This window comes from Mya arenaria, chromosome 9, assembly GCF_026914265.1.
Source record: "Mya arenaria isolate MELC-2E11 chromosome 9, ASM2691426v1".
NCBI lineage: Eukaryota > Metazoa > Mollusca > Bivalvia > Myida > Myidae > Mya > Mya arenaria.
In genome coordinates this window covers 22896666-22919323 of record NC_069130.1, presented here as the reverse complement: position 1 = coordinate 22919323, position 22658 = coordinate 22896666, and the positions used below count along the sequence as shown (strand labels likewise).

At 33.5% G+C, this 22658-nt stretch overlaps 1 protein-coding gene across 2 annotated transcripts; it reads left to right on the top strand.

Annotated features, from left to right (window-relative positions):
• Window positions 1-14708: 14708 nt before the first annotated feature.
• LOC128245394 (cholecystokinin receptor type A-like) lies at window positions 14709-21868 on the top strand. Of its 2 annotated transcripts, XM_052963534.1 has the most exons (3): window positions 14764-14838; window positions 18043-18120; window positions 20513-21868. In XM_052963534.1, exon 3 carries the CDS (start codon window positions 20527-20529, stop codon window positions 21790-21792), a length of 1266 nt encoding a protein of 421 aa, XP_052819494.1. In that variant the 5' UTR covers window positions 14764-14838; window positions 18043-18120; window positions 20513-20526; the 3' UTR covers window positions 21793-21868. The 2 variants fall into 2 exon arrangements, with proteins under 2 accessions (XP_052819493.1, XP_052819494.1); XM_052963533.1 differs by lacking the exon at window positions 18043-18120 and having other exon boundaries at window positions 14709-14838.
• The last annotated feature ends 790 nt before the right edge of the window (window positions 21869-22658 follow it).

Below are 22658 nucleotides of genomic sequence, written 5' to 3'. Positions count from 1 at the left end.
GCGTTCTAAATATTGCCACAAGACAAGGTTTCCATGATGCTACAGACGACAGTCTTCAACAAGGGAGGCAATAACAATGTGATGACCATTAAAAAGGGGTTCCATACGGGCATTTTATCTTCGCTCGTGGGCAAGATAAAAATTTCTAGCATGGTTAAATTATTTGCTCTACTTATCTGAGGTGGGAGAAAATCAAATACGCCATTTTGCTTTAAATTTATTTATATATCCAAACAAATGAGTTTTATGGATTTGATATTGCTATCATCAGGTGAAATCGGAAATATTTTTTTAGTATTTGGTGACCAGTATGATTTACTATTTTTTCTTCTATATTCACCAAAATAACTTGATTGAAATATATAATGTTTTACAACACCGATAGCTTTCTGATCACATAGTTTACATTATTTTTTTATTAAGTTCTATATCATACGAGCGACCAACTACAATTTAGTTTTTTTGGTTGTCTGGTTAGCGCAGTGGTTAGCGCACTCGCTTCTCACCTAGGCGACCCGGGTTCGATTCCCGGCTCGGGCGCATGTGAGTTTGGTTCGTGGTCACCAAGCCGGACAAGTGGGTTTTCTCCGGGTTCTCCGGTTTCCCCCACAACACAAGACCACACTCTCGCGTAAAATCGTGCCAACGAGAGTGATTAATATAATGTTGTAATAACTTGTTTCACAATCGTTGTAAAATAAATATGTTTAAACTAAGTTTTAAACTTCATTGAATATATTAAAAACTAAGCAGGAGAATTTACTTTATAATTACTAGATAGTATTCAAAGACAAACGTTGCTGACGCAATATACGCAATACAACTTTAACATTTTCTCGACAATTACAAAACCATTCATTTATAAATAACTCAGATAACTTCTTTTAAACAGAGCAGTATAATGGGCTAACTGATCAGTGTTGCGTTTGCAGACAGTTATGTATTGGAATTCAGTGTCAAATTCCGGAATGTCTGTTTTCAAAACTGCTTGTCTATTATCAAAATGGGTAACAAGTAGACACAAGTGGACAGGTGAAGGAAAACACAACAGAACTATTCATTAAAATCCCGAAGATATATGTGAAGACAAACATAAAACAAATATTCCAACATTTTCTTGGATAACTCGTCTTCACCCAGGAAGATATAACTTACCAGGTATGTATTCTACTCGAAATTAATACCATTAGGCTAATAAGATTAAACGGAGTAATCGCTTATCCCACCAGTGTTGATGATTAATTTTCATAATGTTTTTTGGAGCTTGCATCAATTAGACATTAATACAACAACAAATACAGGTCTCAGAAGCAGAACATTAAAAGGAATATCCTGTTAAGAGGCTTAAGGCAAGGGGTCAAATAGGACAATATACTAGAGACACAAACATATGAACACCGCATAAAGAAAAACAAACACAACAGACAGACCACTCAAACATTAGCATCCCTTACCGATAAATGATGGAATTACCGCATGAGAACAGTCAGTGAGACATGAGTTCACTGTAAGACAAGTCTACTTGCGGCTTAGAGTTTATATAGCTGGACCCCAGTTGTCGCCAAAATTTCATTATCTGTACACATAATGAGATGAACATAACAATGCATTAAAATAAAAATATATTAAGCCCTCTTAAAGAGAAAAGATATCGTTGAAATTATATCGTTGAATGCAAAATGCATCTTAGTCACTTTTGTACTTTCGGTCTACCTGAAAACACTTTATGTTCCAGAAACTGTCAGCTTGTCGATATACGGAACTGTGGTATCGTTGGTGACATGATGCTTAATACTTATGTGAAAAACTACAGAAACAAGCTCAGTAGCAAAAAGTTTAAACATAAACCCGGTTTAATAGTAAACGCCAAAGACATAGAAAAAAAATCACAAACAAGAAACATGAAAGAACAGCCTAGTACTTAAACAGCTTCGGAAAAACAAGCATAACATTTTACAATTTACTATTCTAGAAAATGGACGGGACGAGTAACAAGAGTATTTTACGGTAAAGTGTATAATTTTGTTTGATGATATTTTTTCTTGAAGGCAAATTCGTATAATTATGTCAAACAAACTCAGATAGTAATAAACATGATATGAAATCATGTTTCGCCAAATTAATTATGTTAGTATATTACTACACATGGAGAATAACAGTAAAACGATGCAAAACGCACGTGCATGAAATAAATGTCTTTATATTAATTATTATAATGTACTTTTTATTTTGAGAAGCAATGGCAACACGGAAAACTTGTAATAAATAATACCATTTTCGGTTAAACTACTTCTTTGATATTGGTTTTTATTACTCCTAAACAAAAATATAGCTTAATAATGAGTTCGTGGTCTTAAATGAGATACTCGTAATGTCTTTGAAATCTAAATATTATTCATTTCTCAACAATTGATTTATATGTATTGTTTATTAATATCATGACGTTGGTTAGCGCCACATTATTATATAGGCTCGTTCGCCGTGAATAACAAATTTTATTCATTTGTGAGCGAAATACTTTGCAATGGTAAAAGTAAGAGCACTATTGAGTGAAATGGAAAGGTTAAAATTACAAACGAAAATGGCGCGTGACATAAATTGATGTTAAAAATGTACCCAAACCCTCTCGTAGCATCGTGCTAATAATATTGATTACTATAATATTGTTTTAAATGAGTTGAATTTCAAAAAATACAAGAAAAACTGTACCAACAATGGAACTTAACTAAAATAGTCAAACAGTAATGTGAACTTTATTATGATGTTGTTCTACATGACCGTTGGCTGAGAAAATAAGCGGATAGGAGGATATAAAAACAACATTACAATAGAATGCCTCACGGTAATTGATTCATCATCTAAATGTATAAACAGGAAATATTTGGACTATTGTATGAGCAAACGTGCTATGTTCATTCAATGTGCTATGTTCATTGTTTTAATCACCACGTTCACAACATTGTCAAAGTTAACAGAGTTATTTACGACATCATTGCATCATTGTTAACTTGATAGGTATTGTTTTATCATGTGCTTATATATATATATATATATATTTAAAATAATAGTTTCTTAGGCACCGCCGCGTTTGGTTTTTTCAGCCGCTCCAGTTTTGCAGATTACATTTCTTTTTCACTTAATATCAACCGATATTTAGTGTAGAGTCACAACAAAGTCCGGATCTTTAAAGCGCATTATTCAAATGTTATCATAAGCGTCGCCTTTGTATAGATCAAAGAGAAAACAACCTTATGTTGAACAACAGAAGAAAATGTATTTTTTAAACATCCAAATACAGTGTTGGAGCAAAGTGATAATGGCATGGACAATTTCGAGTAATTATTCGACAGATTGTTATTTCATTGCGTAGATTTAATAACTGTGTTACTGATGATGCAAGTTTAACAGAGGCAAAAATAGGGGTGTCTAAAACAGCAGCCTTTGATAATGTTGAATTTGATGTTAAAGGTAGTCGTTTTCTCATGTTTTTACATAACTCAGGACAGATAGAGAAATATGAATTAATACTTTCTTACTCATTTTTTGATTGTACACATGTACAGAACAGAATTTTTCGAATTCCGACTACTATATTAAGTCTTATTCCAGATATTTTGCGTACTTGCTAATCTATAAATACGTACCGTGCTACGAGGGTACCCGTGCTTTAAAAAGAGAGAGAGAGAGAGGGTACCTGTGCTATAAAAAATCAATAGCAAAGAGGTATCCCGTGCCGCTGCAAAACCGAAAGTAGGGTGTTTTTATGAATTTACCACATATTTTAGATTATTAATTGCCATTTGTATGAATATGATATATAAATGAATACATGTCATATGTATGGGGTGTACATAATCAAACCCGTGGTTCATTTAAGCCCGCAGAACATGCAGAGGCGGTGGGCGAGGCAAGACATATCGATATTGTTTAGCTTATTGTGGAGTTGCAGTAACTGATAAATGGGCACATTACTAAAAAGGACATAGCTATAACATTCTAGTGTTCCGTGGTATACTTATTTAGCACATTACATACATCCTTTCATCAGTTGCAGGAACATTTGATGGCTTCTTATCCATCGCCGATTTGTTTTCAGCAGAAAATGACCGGTGCTTGTGCAAAAAGGGTACCGTTTCAGTAGATTTCACAAAGAGGGTACCGATATGGATATGCACCGTGATACTGGCTTCATTGCTGAAAAGGTCTCGCAGCAATAATAATAATAATAATAATGATAATTATAAAAATAATATTAATAATAATACACACAGAAAATGACTGAATATATGTGTGCTGGATATTCGCAATAAACTGTTTAACATCACGATTAAAAGTAGTTTGATAAACAGCATTGGTCAAAATATAGTCACAAACACAATAATGGTATATTTAAAATATGATAGTAGTTTTAGGTAAGGATAATCTCAATGTGAATAGTAAATGCATCAACAGATAAACCCTGGTAATATTGAAATGCGACTCCAGTACCAGCTTAACCTAATGTCATCTCAATGGAAATGAGAATTGCAGTCAATTATATTATCTAACTCGAAAAAGAAATTTGATTTTGTTTTTGCGTATTGATCATTGGCACCGACGGTACACAGCTCGTTAAGTTACTCCCTTATTTTAAAAATGATGTACAGAACGAGTATCAGGGGTAATTGACGCTGAAGGATAATACTTAGTTTGGTGATGTTTTCCTTTAAGGTCAATACGTATAAATATGTCAATCAATTATCCATTCGGAAAGTAATAAAGCTGACAAGAACAATATTTTCGCCAATCTAATTATGCTAGTTTACTTCTGCGGATGAAAGAGAACATCATAATGTTGGTTAAATACACGCACGACATAATTGTCTTTTCATTATTAATGGATTATTTATTTTAAGAAGCAATGAAAACCTACTATGATTCATATCATAAATGTTATAAAACTCCTTTGATATTTGTTGATGAATAATAATTTTATCTTCTGAAATTAATTTGTAGCATTGTATGTGATCATTTTATATTATTTATTGTAAAATAATTAAAAAAATATATATTCCACGTTGATATAATGAACATGGTTTATTCCACAGTTTATGTCTTTATTAAGACTAAGTGCTCTTTTATCGGAATTGACAAAGTTATTTGAATTTCAATTCATATTAAAAAAACAACATGATATATCAAAGAGTCTTTTATCAGGGATAAAACTTTGCATCTGAAGCACAGTTGTTAGGATATCTTTATGGCAAACTCATCAATACATAATTTGAGGAAAAAGATCATTACACCGAAATTCGCTTGGTGGAAACAGTTTCGCGTTGAAGATAAGATTAATTCCATTAGGTTATTCCCTTTTCACCGCCATGCACACACTGAGCGCGTATGGTATGCCTTAAGTGCACATAATTGCGCTACGAGGACAGGGTACCCATATTGTCCAATGATGTTGAAATTCTCAAACGTGAAATAACCCGTACATTATGCACAATTCGACAATTAATTTCTGCATGTTTTTGCATGTTCTAATGCAGTTATTTACATCAAGCAAGGTCGGAATCATTTTTAAACTTACATTAAAATGTAATTTTGTACAACTGTTCTACCTTAGACGTAAAATACCACACGTAGCACTCTGGGTAAGCTAAGTAAACATTACATGTGATTAAAACGTCATGCGTGGCCACAATCATGTTTAAACTGACACATCATTGGTTTGTCCAATTTTCTCGTTTTGATGGTACAAAACCTTATTTATATAGGTATATATAGGTATTCATTCGGTGCTTGCATACATTTCTTATTGATATCGTAGTTGAAGACCTCAGCGCAATACCCACATATATATGGTAAATGATTACACTAACATCTTACTTTTAACTTTTTCATTCAATTACACTTTTTTGTATAGCTCAAACAGAATAGATGGCCATGAAAATGTTTCTTAACTCTCTTCATAATTACAGTTCTTTTAATAAATGCGTTTTCTTTTCTTTATTAACTTTTGATTTGTTTTCTCTCTGGCCCAGATGCATGTTATCGATTTCACATGGACTAACCTTTATGAGATGTGATTGTACCAAATAGTTAAGTAATTACGTATTGGCTGTATTCGTGTTTTACCGGCAAAAACTATTGAACACACAAGGTCAGCGAGCATGTTATAATGAGAATGTATTTTAGGAATTCACGAAAACAAATATTAATTACCGCTGAGTTAATTATATTTCATTCCCTTATTTTAGCGCCATTTCAGACCGCCATCTGGCCACGATTTCCAGATGCATGGCTTTGATTTTTAGACCAGAAATGTGCAGTGTTTCGTGACAGGAAACATCCAATTGTCGCTGCCAGGCTTGCGCAAGACCACACTAGTTCGAGATGCGTGTCCGTTTTTACGCGTAGAAATGAGACCGTTTGATATACAGGACACGACACAATTTCATATTATTTACCGTCTAATTAAGGGCACCATATATGATCATTAAGGCAAAATTAATTGGACTTACAAACAAACCTTTGCACTATCTTATACGTCCAATTTATATGATTAAAGGACGGTTGTAAATTAAATTTCGTAAGTCATATTTTGCTATTGACATCAACAATTATTTTGTTTCCGTTTTGTAAAAAAAATGGTGCGGTCGGTTAAAAGGGGCCGTTTATGATTTAAAGGGACATACATAAAATATAGATGATTATACGTGACATGTGAAGACATTTCTTGTTTAAAATCTGATGAAAAACATCGTTTTAAAGTCAAATTAGCTCCGTTGTTAATTGATATTTCATAATTTGACCGAAAATGATGTATTTTGACGAAAAACATTAGTAACTCGTTTTACAACTATATTACTTTAAGACAGGATGTATACAACGTTTTATTCATTGAGTATCTTACAGGTGCACTGTGGTAATTGTATAAAAAAGTAAGAATTATAACGAAATAATTCCACAGCTAAGTTAGAAAAAAATCGTTGTCCACATAACAACTGTGAGTGAGTCATTTTTAAAGCAATATTATCTCTGTTTTGTCCTTTACGAAATACGTCCTGTAAAAATTATCTTCTACGTGCCAATATGAACAAGCTCCAGTGCAAAGAGCGCAGTTTCAATGAGACAGACACTCCAGTTTTATCATTTCCGATAATGCCTGTGATTGAGACGGTTTTCCGTCCAGATACCAAAGTTTGTTCTTTCATCAACTCAAATGCCATCTGATTTAAACTTGTGATTAGAATAGGACCTAGAAATTATAAATGTAATCGACATGTTGTTTTATTTACATAGTTAATTAAATAGTTGTTTGTCGCACTTTTCCGAGTCATCATCCTTCAGTTATAAATTAGATTTGTTTTGTCATGACTTCCATTCGTTTGCAGTTCAGGGTTTTATTAAGTAGTTGAGTACTTGAAGTTATTCATAGCTGATATAACTTGTTTTGTTTTATGATTTATTGTATTTAGATTGTGCAAGTTCTGATTTAGATTATTATGTTGAGTTTGCACGTCACGATAAATGCTTGGGTAAGTGGCAGGTTGAGTACTTATCAACTAGTTTGAACTCCAAGTGATCACCGGTTTAATTGGCCGTTCCAAGGCGGACGTCCAAACATTTGCTAATATATATGTTTCAATTAATTTCTGATATGTATCTAATGATTTCTTTATGATATTATATCTTTATTGTTTTATTCGTAATATGCCTGTGTTGTCTTTTAGGTTTAGTACATCTAGTTCATATTCTGTTTGGTTTTGCTCTTGTGCTGTAAACTGATCAATTGTATTATTAAATGATTTGGCTACCAGGCTTGTCAACGTTTGTTTGTCTTATTATACAATGGAGATTGCTTTTGCTTTTTAACCTTTTCTTTTTGTCACGCTTAAAAAAAGTGCGTGCTTTATATAACATTACATTTGCTACAGTGACCTAAGCTAATGACATATTGATTTCATGTTTCTTGGATTGCAAATGCACTTTATTTGTTAGCATTAAACATTTCCGTTGGAGGAACATGCCAATAGACAATTAAATACTAAAATATTTTATTTAAAGAAAGACATGTGCCCACATGCTTACTTGTTTATGTGTTTAAGTGTTGCTTAGAAACGATATGATAACTTTTTCGAGTTTGCAAGATGAGAAAATACTTTCACGTTTTAATATGTAAAATCCCATTAAACTTGATGATAAGATGATGATTATAATGATGCTGATGATGGTGATGATGATGATGATGATGATTATGATGCTGCTGATGTTGTTGTTGCGGCTGCTGCTGCTGCTGCTGCTGCTGCTGCTGCTGCTGCTGCTGCTGCTGATGATGATGATGATGATGATGATGATGATGATGATGATGATGACGATGATGATGATGATGATGATGATGATGATGATGATGATGATGATGATGATGATGATGATGATGATGATGATGATGACGAAGATGATGATGATGACGAAGATGATGATGATGACGAAGATGATGATGATGATGATGATGATGATGATGATGATGATGATGTTGATGATGATGATGATGTTGATGATGATGATGATGATGATGATGATGATGATGATGATGTGTTCTATTTGGAACAGGGTTGCCTCCTTAGCTCCACCTTCGAGATTGCAGGTTGTTCTCGCCCGGATTTGTATATTGTGGTGTTACGAAGGATTATACCGAACACTTATTCCGTGATTGTTGTATTAATATTGTTGCTCTTGTTACAACGGAGTCTTCGCGAATGATTTTTTTTGTGACTGCAGTTTGTTCCTGCCCTGCATTTTAAAATGTTTTGCTATAACTGAGTTTACGTGGCACTCATACCTTTCGAGGAAATTTGCGATTGTTGCATTGACCTTCTTGTTTCTCTTACTTATGCAAGAATAGTATCAACAGTTTTGAAGTTTCTCATTCCAAATGCTTGATTGTGCCTACAAATTTTAAATTTAAACTGCCTTTTTGGAAAATGTTTAATCGGGCATAACAATTATAGAGCACATTAAGCGTGGGGAAAATATGCTGAAAGCAATGACAAAGCCAACATATTCCCATAGAGAATGTCATCGAATCATGAAATGTATAACCTTTTTAGTATTTGTTTGCATGGTATGCCTCACGCATAATGAATATGTCAGTAGCAATGCAATTTAAATTTTATAAATGACAACATTGGAAAACTCACAAAACACATCAAAGTATCACGATGTGTTTAATAACCTATAGGGATTGAGTCAGGCAAACACGCGTCCTTTGATACATATGATAATGTAATGAGTTATCAACGCAGCTGTCACGTGGCCGCGGGGAGTGCCAACAAATATACAAGTTTTATTACAACATAAAATGCAAAGCTGCGCTTATGGTGCTACCTCCGTCATCTTTTTGAAGTCACAAACTACAAGGATTAGCATTCAGTATTACGTATCAGAACGGACGTGGGTGTGTGAGAATCATGTATCGAATTTGTTAATACCCTTTTTCGGAAAATTGTTATGCAGAATTTTGTTGCATCTTATCTGACTGATACTTGAACAATAATTGGATGTTTTTTAAGGCGATGTATATGCTTTTTTGAAACTTCAAATGATCTTAATAGTTTTAGACAAGACAACTGACCGTACCACTATGAAAGCCCAGGGGAAAAGATCTGGCTTTCGGATGCGGAATATCGCGGTTTCATACAGCAGCTGCATAATACCAAAATGTTTTAAACTGTGGTACCAGTAGCTCCCTTGCATGGTTTTCGGAATAAAAAGAGCTGTTGTCGAAAAATGTTGTAGTAAGTACTGCTTTAAGCATATGGACATTGTGTATAAGTGTCGTACACCGAGAGGTCCGTTCGCAAAGAGATAGGGTATTGCACCCGGACACCATTGTATATCACTCTGTTCCTCTAATATTTGTATTTGAACAACCTTTAAGTTGTGATAATGTCACAGTCGATGGTAAACTTTCATATACTTTTAGACATAAATAGTATTTGTAATCATAGTTAAACATTTTATATATGGTATTTAAACAAACTTTAAGATGTGATAGTGTCACAGTGGGGTCAAGCCATAATGTAGTCAATGTGCGATGGTAAACTTTCATATACCCTTAGGAACAAATATTGGAAACTGATCATGAATTTTATTTCTTATGGTAAAAATAAATACATTTCATTTAAAACAGGTCTACTTTTACAAGCACAGTTTCGCACAATGCAATCTTGAATCAAATCTGTTCGCGTTTCCAACACAACCTCGCCAAACAAATTGTTTGCACGTGCCATCTTCGTGGTACCAACTTGGTGAGGAGTCAAAACAGGGTCCGCCATCTTTAGGCAAGCCGCATGCGCAATTCCGGAGGCAGCTGTCATAGGATTCGAAATATTCTGACCACCAAAATACCCTACCCATGCAAACACCTCACATTGTAGATTTGACGTGTTAAAAAAGAATCTTTGGATTTTTTCGAGACAAGGCCCGATCTTCAATGGTTGTAAGCATAGAAACGAAATGCCTGGTGATACGAAAAGGCAAACGTTTACAAGGGCTACGCTACATTTTAAGTATCAAAATATAATAGTTATTGAGAGACACCAATATGTACGTTCATTGTTTGGCTTGTGCATGAGTACATGACATCTTTGTGGGTAAGTATGTCTGTTTTTATTAAAAGCATATTGTTAGTTCATTCAAAACTATAACTACGCATTGAATTTTCCGAATAAATATTGAGAAAACGACGTGAAACCAATGGATTTGTTAAACGTGCTTTAGTACATTTGGTCACTTTAAGCCTTTTTTCAATACTTTGTTTGCCTATATTGACGTAGGAAGTAAACTTGGAAGATTCAAGCCCCCCCCCCCTCCCAAATATCCGCTAGTGATTGTTGAGTCATTACTCTAAAGGTTCAGCGTCGCAGTTATAACAAACAATTTTCCGGTTGTTCGTAAATTAGCAACCAGACGTTTCTCTGATATTCTCAAGCAGACGTTTCTCTAACATTGTCATTTGGCAGTTAATTTCAATTTATTCTGACAATTGTCCTGGTTAAAACTCTTAAAAATAGCAAAGATAGCAACTTTAATATGGTAACGCAATTCCAATATCACGCGAAAACTTAAAAGACATGTCAAGTAATCAAATATTGAACTATTGCATTGGTTCTGCTGTAACAAAACCTCAATCAGAGACACTCAACGTTATATACATAAATTAACACAAAGCAGGAAATACAAGTTAAGTGATTCTGCATTGATTTCAGTAAGTTTTTTAGCCTCCGAAACAAAGATGGAGGCAACATGTAAGAAACACCGTAGTTTTGGTAATATTTGCAAGTGGTTTGTAGTTTTAATTTAATATTTCCCATTAATGATTTCGCCCTTTCGGCTTTACTTTAGGGTAAATCCTGCTTTTGATTCGTAGGAACGGGATAAATATTTTGAAGGAAAACTCCGCAAAATCCAGTAACATATGCCAAGCGAGAATTTGGGACTTCTGCAATATATTTGCATCCAGATAAAATGTTGATTTTTCCTTTCTGGAACCTGGTTTTGCGAAACTTTAACATTAAGTCATGTAAATATGTAATCACATATTGTTTAAACTTATTAAAAGGAAACCGGTAACATAATGTTACTTAATGTTCTTTTCCATCTGACTTACTCTTAAAATAAATATTTTACTAAATCGTATTTTCTTTTCGTTGATGACTATAAATTGGGTAGGCCACATACAATTAATATAAACTTGCAAGTAAGTAAGCAAATATGCATATAAGTGTATGCAAAAATATTCGGACCTATGCAAATTGTGTGTTTTGTCAAACGTTTTCCTTTTTATAATGTTTTAAATAAATGTTGTCGGTATGAATATGATGAAATCGACGATAAAAAAATATAATGGTATTGATTATGATGTGACAAACATATACTTTTTTAAAATTTCTTTACTCTCCAATTATAATGATAAAATCCCCGTCAATTTTACAGAGAATAGTGTTCGTTTTTATTGTCGTTCTGGTGATTGTGATTACGACTATTAGAACAATGCTGGTGATGATGATTATAAAAAAATGTTTACCTTGCATAGATACTGTATCACCTTTATCTTTATAGAGTTATCTTTACATTGCCCAAAGTGCGCCGCATTGCTCTAAGTTGAAGGTGCCTATCAATCAAAAATAACGCGTATTATTATACCTCGCTTCTATAGAACATATAGTAAAAACGCCAGGGCAATATTTTCGACTATCACCCCGCACTATCACCCTCTGCCGCACTGTCACCTTCTGACGTCATGAAATTGAAAATACGCTACAAATACGCCGCCATGTTGGATTTGTATGTGAAAAATTATGATTAATATAAAACTGGCATTGCAACCTTAAAATGCACTAATTATAAAACCTCACTTCTATAGAACATATGAAATTGGCAATACGGTACGAATACGGGATTTACTGATAGTATTTTACTTTAAGTCTGTATCACCTGAGCGCTTTGTTTACCAGCCGACAATTCTTGCTAAAATGGCAGCAAGATTCGCAACTGTCAGTGAAAATGGTATTTTTAGTCTTTAAATACTACAGTTTTTGTTCGGTATAATAAAATAGATATTGACTGCCTTGAGGGTGACAGTGCATATTGACAACCTTTGGAAAACACTGTCAACCTCGGCTTCGCCTCGGTCGACAGTATTTACCTCAGCTTGACAATATGCACTGTCACCCTCAAGGCAGTCAATATTTATATAATATGCAGTCATTGCATGTGTCTTTGATTGGCAATCAGCAGTAGACTATGTCATAAGATTAATCGAAAATTCGCGAATGTATCTGGCATTATTTAATTAATGGTTATTGACTCGGATACCCGTAAATACCGGTCTTACGCAAACACCATTTGAATCATTATCCCGTTGTGCCCGCTCAATGCCGATTTTAAAATCAGTCGATAAGAGATCATGCCTATATTGCATATTCAGAACATTTATCAATAAGTTTTTTAATGACCATTCCAACGCGATTGCAACACTATTTAATAGAAGCGATATTTCCATATGCCCAATTCCAATCATTAGGTTTTTTGGCTCAGTGGATGCGTGAGCTCTTGATGAGTTTCACTGACCAAGGTTTATGGTAAACCGAACATTTTCTATAATGATTGTTTCATTATTATTATTGTGCAATGTGCTTGTTGTCTTGTGACTCTGTTTGTCCAAATGTTTAATGATTGTTTTGGCTTTGAGCGATCAGACCTTTTACAGTATCTTGGATGAACGATAGGCGCCAGGGTTTGTCCCTGTAGTTTCAATGTTTTATTTTGGAGGAGGTTACATGCCTCGAGTTGAGTTTTCAGGTAGTTATATTTAATTTAGAATACATATATTGAATCGTATTAAACGCCATTTGGTAAAACAGAGACCAAGTTCCAAATTGAACATACTTATTATCTTTATCCTTATACAGGCCTCAGGGATTCAATTTAGTCTGTTCGTCGATTGATGATACAGTCTAATCAAAGCACTTATAGTTTTCTCCTCACTTTAAGACTTTTGAATACGATTCTAGGAACAGATAACGCAAAACGTAACAGGGTAAAAGATGAGTGTTAACTTAATATTCAAACCTATTTCGTTAAATGACTGTCTTCCTCAACACTTCCTTAAATCACATATTCACTTTTAACGAATTCGCTCATGTTTTGGCACAAACCTTTTTCCTGTTAATTAATCTATAAACACTTAAAATATTACTATTATTCTCTTTGATATGGAAATTGCTGAAAAACAGACTTAATGCATAACCCATGTCAATGGAAAATTAGAAAACTGACAACAAAGGGACATACATATAAGGACTACTTAGCCTTTTGTTGAAACGCTTTACTTACACTATTCAAAATCCTGGATTTCAAAAATAATATTTGAGCCGTCAGTATCTTAGTTTTGACACTCCTAATGATTTGCAACACTTTATATCTTTATACAAAAAATGTAATTTAAAAAAAAACATCCCTTTAATTACAGAGCCATTTGTTTGTCAACAAGTATTCGTTTGGAATATTTATATTTTAAAGAGACTGTCTCACTTTGCTTATTGAAGTACTACATAGTTTACAATTCATTTAAGTTTAGCAGTTATTTGGTATTTTTCCATTAATTTTTTATTGGGTATGTCTACCGGGTAAGAAGTCATTCCTTATGCGTGATTGGCTAGTCGGTGTTATCACGTGATATTACCGAGGTAGGTTTATACCTTAATTATGTCACCTGTTTTGTGTAACCCTTGATAGCGCAGTAAGAAAGACATTGGACTTCAATATTGGCGACGCGGGTTCGAAGCCGGTCTCCGACATATTTTTTTTTAAATATTTTGGTACGTTTTTGGCAATTTTGATGTCAAAGCATAACACATTCTATCTGATAATTGTCCTGAGATGTATTACAGAAAAAAACAACTTTTTTTGGTGCAAATCTGTGAGACAGTCCCTTTAAGTATAAAAATACAGTAACATATGAACAAGTGTTATTTTCAATATCATGAATAGTGTGCAAGACTGACACAAAATGTCTTCTACAATAAACATTTCTCCGATATTGGCTTCTTCGGAATGCCAGCTGTACAGTGGCTTTGTTAAAACGTATCGAAACTGAAGCAGCTTACAGCGTTCCTTGTAGAGTTTCGATGGTTCTGCCCGATAATAAATAACTGATATAACGAACTTCTTACTCAATATTTGTCTCAAATTTGTTGGTCATTGGATGTGCCAGTGGAAGTTGAAAGTTATTAATAAGATGACATGGTTAGATCAGAGATTATCCAAGGATTTATGGTAATTCTTTGACAGGTATTATTTAGATAAATTAGACTTTTGAACTATAAGTAATAAGTATTGATGATAAAATGTTATTATATAATGTTATACATTGTGTTACAGAATAACATACATATTTTTTTTAATTTTCTTACTTTTAAGGCTACCTATTTTTGTAATGCCTCTATCCGACGAAAACATATATAATATGCAAATATTACAAGGTTGATATGTTTCATAACACGGCTTTAACAAATATGTGTTTATTACAAATGTTTATAAAAACATATTTTATATAATTATCCGTGCAAAATGTTACAAACGGTAAGAAAATGTTTGTATTACACGGCTGCCATTACAAATGGCCGTGATATGATGACATATATTTGAAAAAAAACACATCTTTAATAACACACCTATTGCAAAAAGTGACACAGGTTTATGGAAACAAATTCTAACACGATTATTTCTAATATGCAAATATGACACAAGTTAATTGAAAACATCTGAAATACAATCACAATGACATACACATTTTCCCCTCTGCATAAGTAACAGGAACGGTACAATTAAACTTTATTTTGTTGCAAAACATTTATACAAACATATGAAATGAAATAGATTTTGAATATAAGTACATATACATTTTATATTTTACAACGGTTGTTAAGAAAGTTATGATAACTAAGTCACTGTCGTTTCTCGTTGGCACGATGCTGTGCGAGAGTGTGGTCTTGTGCTGTGGGGGAAACCGGCGTGCCCGCAGAAAACCCACTTGTCTGGATTAATGCCAATTAACCAAACTCACATACGCCCAGGCTGGGAATCGAACACGGGTCGCCTAAGTGAGAAGCGAATGCGCTAACCACTGCGCTATTCAGCAATTTGGTGTTGCTTATCAAGAAGAATATTACAGAAGTTGACTGATTTTGTTTGAAATACATATATATGTATGGATATAACTTTCTGATATTCATTTACATTCCTTATAAAATGTAGAGATATATTAAAAACACAACAGTGTATAATTCAATTACGAAAAGGCAACCAATACATTTTGGATATTTTGCATAATATATTTGTGTATGCATTTGCCAACCGTTCGGCTTTAAATGCGTCAGCAACATTTGGGTAAATATATCTTTTTTTCTGTGAATTTCGAACCTTTTGAACAAAAGATGCTTTTTTTATAAAGTATTTTAGAACATTGATTAAGAGGGATTTACTTACCGAATATCAAAGCATGCTACTAATTACTGTAATTAAAACCATGTCGTCATTATTGCCATTTCGGCAGAGTTGTTGATGCTTCATTTCATACCGGATATTTGAATGTATATAACATAATAATATTGATAAAACCTCATTTAGATCTGGTTTAAAGATAAAACGCTCAAAAAGGTGGACGGTTTATTTATGCATTCAATTAGAAACAATTAAACGTTGACGAAGAACTAAAAAGTATCGCCTTATTTGTTACATTCTATAAACCGTAGGAACATGATAAAAAACGCACGTATTTCCCAGTCATCGGCAAACTATCGAAAGTATTCATTTAAAAAATTTGATTGGTTTTTAAAACACTACTATCAATCATTAAAATTTATTATTGAAGCGTTATTTTGTACCTTATGCTTTAAACGACATGCACAAACTTTTAAATAGATAGCATATGGTACTTAAAGCTAACAAGCACTTTATATTTCCTTGAAGTTTAAGATCTGTGTTTTTAAAACTTGTTTTTTTAAGCTGTATAACAAGATGTATGATATTTTTTTTAAGATAGAAAACTTTCGATTTGGTCAGCATATTTGAGCATAGTTCATGCTTTTTCTCCTTTTAAAGTAATTGACAACAAGAGTTTGGCTTAATAATATCAACGAATATTTTAAAATACCTGCTCACACATAAATATACATACTTAGGTGGTTTCGCTTACGAATACAAGTTGAGTAACCCAACCTTTGTTGATAAACATTCATTGCAGAAGATTATGCGACTATATCCATCCACCTCTAATAATATGAAAACTTATCTGATATAAAGGAGTATTAGCTATTGAAGTTTTCATTATAGGACAGTTTGTATTTTGTATGTTTGAACCCGTTACCCAAAGCAAAAACGAATTACGTGTTCTCCTTCAACCTTTCTCGCTTGCTGTCTTGCAAGAAACTCATGTTGTCTCATGAGATTTCTATGATAATTCTTGCGTTTGGAGAATAAAATGCTAATTCAGAAATCTGTATAAACGACGGCATCTGACATACGTCATCATCTATGAATGAGAATGAATTCTACTCAGGCTTTGGAGTGTGGGCATTATATGTCCTTTCACGCCGATTATTAAAAAGTCTAATATTTCATAATCTGTACACTAACTATACTTTTTTGTTTTAATTTTGATCATTAAAATCAAATGCGTTAAACGTGTTAATGTATTAAACATTGTTCTTGTATCGACCAATATTATACTCCTTTAAGCTTCGGCCTGTTCCGTCAGCCACATAAAATCTCAATACCCACATAGTTAACATGACGCTACTTTAACATCGAGATATGACTGTGCGGGGATCACGAGATAAATATAAAACAGCGGATATTTGTTTTACATTTACATATTGGTTTAACTTTTTCTAGTAAATTGTGCCACCCGTGACGCATATTTGTTAATGCAATATCGATAGATCACGTAAACGTTTTAGCAATTACCACCTTATTTCTTGTAAGATTGAAACTTCGACAGGTGTGAACTCAATATAGTGTATACGACATCGCCCTCGTTTTAAACACAGCTGTTATACGGCTGACATTTTAATGACGGCAAATGGCAAAATCCACTTTAAGCTTGATACTCTAGTCATTAAGATGTAAAAAACCCAGATAAAAGCCGATGCGTTTATATGTTAAAGTATGACCGTATGACCTTCAACTTATTATTTATCATCTTTTTCCTGACGATATATATGTTTTGATGCGTATATTGTACTAACTATGATATCATATAGTTCTGTCGACTTGCTTTTATAGTAAGTTGGTTAGTCATACAACGGCATGTTGTCAGAGTTACGTCGACTTGTTTAATGTCAAGTTGACGAGGTATCGTATAATACGATATTATGATACAGTTTTGTCGACAAGCTCACTCATGTACTATGCGCGTCGACATAATTCAATTGATACATCGAGTTAAACATTCCGTAGATTTCAATTTCGTAAAATCCTCTTCACATGTTTCAGCAGATTCGTCGACAAGGTTTATGTCGACGTATCCACATAGCCACTTCAAACACTTGCTTTAGTGTTTTAAATCCTGAGGTAAATATAAATCAATTCGACAAGACCACATGACAACACAATCGATATGTATGATATAAGTTTTTATAATTGTACGCTCCTTGTGGCTTTAAACAGGCCACTGGTCTCGTTTGAGGCTACTGGGTCAGTCATCCGAGAGTTCATTGTTTTATTAATGAGAAATATGTAATAAAACTTGATCTGCAACTGATTTCGGTGTCAATTCCATGGTTTGTATTTGTAAGTATCACGATAAACGTGCATGTGGTGTATGGAACTCTAGAACTCAATATTTTTATGATCCACTTTTTGAAAACGATCAAGTTTATGGATACTTATAAATTGGTTGTATTTACATATGCTATTACCATCGAATGTTATTAGTTTCATAAACCTATATTCATATATACGTCTCAAAAAGAAGTTCAGTGATTAAGACTCGTTAATTTACATAAGTTTCTAGCAGCGAAGGTAATTCTTCTCGAGAAAAATACCTTATCATCTCCTCCAAATATATCCGAATTTGAACTAAAATTTAAGTTATAGAGGAGGAAAATTATCGTGAAATACAATGCTCACCCAGTCTTGTCATAATAAACCGGTTTCTTACGCATGCGATCACATTATGAATCTCTCATGGAAGGGTCATTACAATGATGCATGCGATGTACAAACAAACGACATAATCTTAAACAATATACGTTCACCTGTAAGGAATCGCGTTTTGGACAGACTTGTTCTTTTTTAATGTTTAATAGTATATACAATGTTCTGAAAAAATTTTTGATACTGCTTTTGACAATAGGTATAAAACATCATTAAAGGTTTATCATCCGTTTACAAAATATGCAAGTGACCTTCAAAAGCCTGTGTCGATATCGGTACACCTTTCTATCGGTACATTCAGATTACCGCAGAACAGCTCTTTAAACTAATTTTGTCTGTGTACAATTAATTGGATTATTGTTCAATATTTTCAGCGAAAAGGTACAAAAACAAGCTCAGTAGCAAAAAGTTTTAACATAAACCCGGTTAAATGGCACTGGGTAAACGCCAAATATATACAAAATAAAATCACAAACAAGAAACTTGGAAGAACAGCACAAAACTCCCCAAGCAGCACAGTGCATACATACTATATTTAAAAGCTAGGTATGTTTATCAAGTATTGTTAGGTACCGCCTTAGAACGGTCAGTAAAATGTAAATTTACTGGGGTTTTTTAACCAGTTTATGTGCACAAACCTCACTCTTATCCTCACTTAAACCTTACAGAGGCTTCTTTATATATACCTTACATCAATGGCCAAGTTGCCACGACTTCAACTAACGGTAGCCGACAGCTTCTAGAAGCGCAAAAGTGACAAATTTTCCTCTTATTTAATTGTTTATATTCAAAGTGAAAGAAGACAATGTTTTAATAGCAAACGGAGTTAAAATCACTGGACTTCAAATGCCACTGAAATGTGCCATCCATATGGAATGTCTAGGTGAACTTCTGTAAGATAAGACACAATAGCAGTGTTCACGTTTTATCTTTCAGTGCCACTTGCGCGTATCGTTAAGTCATGACAATGTCATCACACTAATTTATTCGGCTATAAACTGGGATTGCATTGAACTATATCAAATTTTCTTTACTTCCATAGATGTCAACAGTATTGCCATTAGTATTGCTTTTTCATCTTCCCTCCTGAAAAAATCGTGTTGATGAAAAGATAATAACGCAATATGAGACATAAATGCTGAATGTGATACATTTTCACATCTTTGAATGAATAAATTAAACATGATTTTCATTAAGAGAGAAACATTGAGATTTGCCAATGTGTTGCTTGTGATATTTTACATTGATATATGTAGCAGTTATATCGTTGGATAATGTACGGTTTTGTTTTAATTTAAACTAAATAAAAACTCCAAATGTATACCCTCAGCTAAAATAAAACATTTGACGTCCCAAGTAGTTCGCTTAGTTAATTTCTGCGATTGACCTTTTAGCGTCTGATTTTGTTTTGTTTATCATTGATATTTTCTTTATATATTACACCGGATAACATGGGCATAAACACAGATATATATTTGTATTCAGTCGCCAAATATAAAATATTTGTTTTAATTGATTAAGAGTGTGTTGTAAAAGAAAAAAAACAACAACAATAGTGTACTTTACAAAAGCCTTTAAATTTGATATAAGGCGATTTGTTTGCTTAGTAGACTGGAAGTAGATATGTACATTAGCAATGCCAATGTGTTTTTTGGAATCAGAACACTTATTTTGGTACCTGTTATCATAGTATTTAATATGTTCCAATCATGTAATAAGTTAGACGGGACCTAACCAGTCTTGAAATAAAATCATATATTAATATGCCCAAAGTTAAATAATGCTTTCTTATCGTTTCATTTTTCAGACTACGGCAAATTGATGGCTTCCGACACCCCAGTGAACACCACGGCTAAGATTGACCTTATCTCGCTACCGAGTGAACAAAGTCATGAACTGTTAATGGCCGTCATTGGAATATTATCCTTCTTTTGTGTTCTTGGAACCGTCGGTAATTTCCTCGTATTATATGTGTACGTCCGAAAAAGAAACAAAGTGGCGTCTACAGTTTTTATCATTACACTAGCGTGTACCGACTTTTTAACTTGCGTTCTTATCATCCCGTATACCATTGTCTTAGAATATATGGACTACTTCATAAAGTATGACTTTTTGTGCAAGTGTTATATGTTTCTTATTACTTCCAATGTGCCGTTTTCCGCTTTTATTATGATGGCTATAGCTGTAGACAGGTATTTCTGTATCTGTTATCCATTCACACACTTTCTGACTACACGAAGGGCAAAGCTCATAATAACGATTCTGGCAAGCTTTGCTTTTGTGCTTGGAATTATAACAGCTCTAAACTTCGGTGTGAATTTTAGAATGTCAAAACTGTATACGAATGAAACATCGCTTCTTGCACACCAAATACGGCAGAAAGTGTCAAAGCAAGAACATTTTGATGGAATTATGTTCGTGCCAAAAAGCAATTGGACTTATTCAGAAATCGTATATCCTCTTAATAGAACCGAAATATCAGCAAGTGACAATATAACGGTGTCTGTTTTGATGTACGACGGCATTTGCAAGCCAAATGGGCTGATATTCAATCATTCCTTCACTGAAACATACCAGAAAATATACTCTAGTTTTTTCGTTATTGTGATAGTGGTTGTGGCTATAGTGTACATAATGATATACAGATTTGTCTCGCTACGTCGCGCACTTCGACGACGCATGCGCTACCAACACAGCGGATATTCATCGTGTAAGGACCATGCCGCATCCTACCTGAACACGCGTGCCTCAATTACAAATGGCTGCGTCAATACCGAATTGGAGACATATAGTGAGCTAGAAGAACAACCAAAGTCCGAAAACACGGAAATTAACCGTCAAATGACAATTAGAGAGAAAGGTCTAGTTGCTAACATACGGACAGCCGGGATGTTATTTGTTGTAACTGCAGTTTTTATTATTGCATTTCTACCAGCCTGGCTAATGGCCCATCAAGTCATACCGTACAATATATTGATATTTTATATGTATTTTTTCTACAACGTTGCCAATCCGATTATTTATGCCTTTATGAACAAAACATTTAGACGTGATTTAAAGGATGTTGTTGAATGCCGTTTGACGTGAATACAATTTACACTATGGAGTGTTATTATTTATTTCATTATTTGTATAATGAAATAGTTTGATGACGTTACTGCTGTTGTCGATGAATTGAATAAAATGATACAATATTTTGAGATTAAAACTTCCCTACACTATAAGAGTGGAAATGAAAAAAAGGTGTATCCTTGTTGTGGAATTGATATAGTAAAACACTGCCTGTTTAAGATACATGTTGAAAGTCGAAACTAGGTCATAACGTGCAAAATATTAACATTTTACCATGTTGAAAACCGTTCTTCTTTTTTTGTTTTTCATTTATTTATGAATTCTCATTTCAGAATCATGTCAGCACACATATAGCTTATCGTAAAATTAGTAGCATGCGAAACAATTTAAATGATAAACACTTATGCGCTCGCTACTTAGTGCACTTGTCTTTGAAAATACGGCACAAAACTGTATAAAGTATACAATTTGCGCTTCGAAGTCTTGTATGAATTTTTTAACTCGAGTTGGGTGCAGTAATAAAACATAAACATATTATAATATAATTAATATTTTAATACTGAAATGATTCATTTCATGTTGATATGTACTGGTATCGAACGCACACCAGTGAAAACTATTTATTAAAATGTCCATATAAAAGCACTCTAACCTACATGCATATGCAAATCCATATGACATCGAAACATATTTCGTTGAAAAAAGGCATTTGACAATGAATAACTGATGAAACGTATATAATGATTAAGTCAAGGAAAGCATGTTGTTTAAAGTTGACGATTAAAAACTAAATTAAACGTTGATCAATACATCAAAGACGAATTGAATGAAAGAAAAAAGTTATCGTTTCGTTTTGGATTGAATAGTTTTTTTTAATATAA

Bases quoted from the DNA above. Each gene is read 5' to 3' on its own strand.
- LOC128245394 (XM_052963533.1), top strand. From the start codon at position 20,527: ATGGCTTCCGACACCCCAGTGAACACCACGGCTAAGATTGACCTTATC.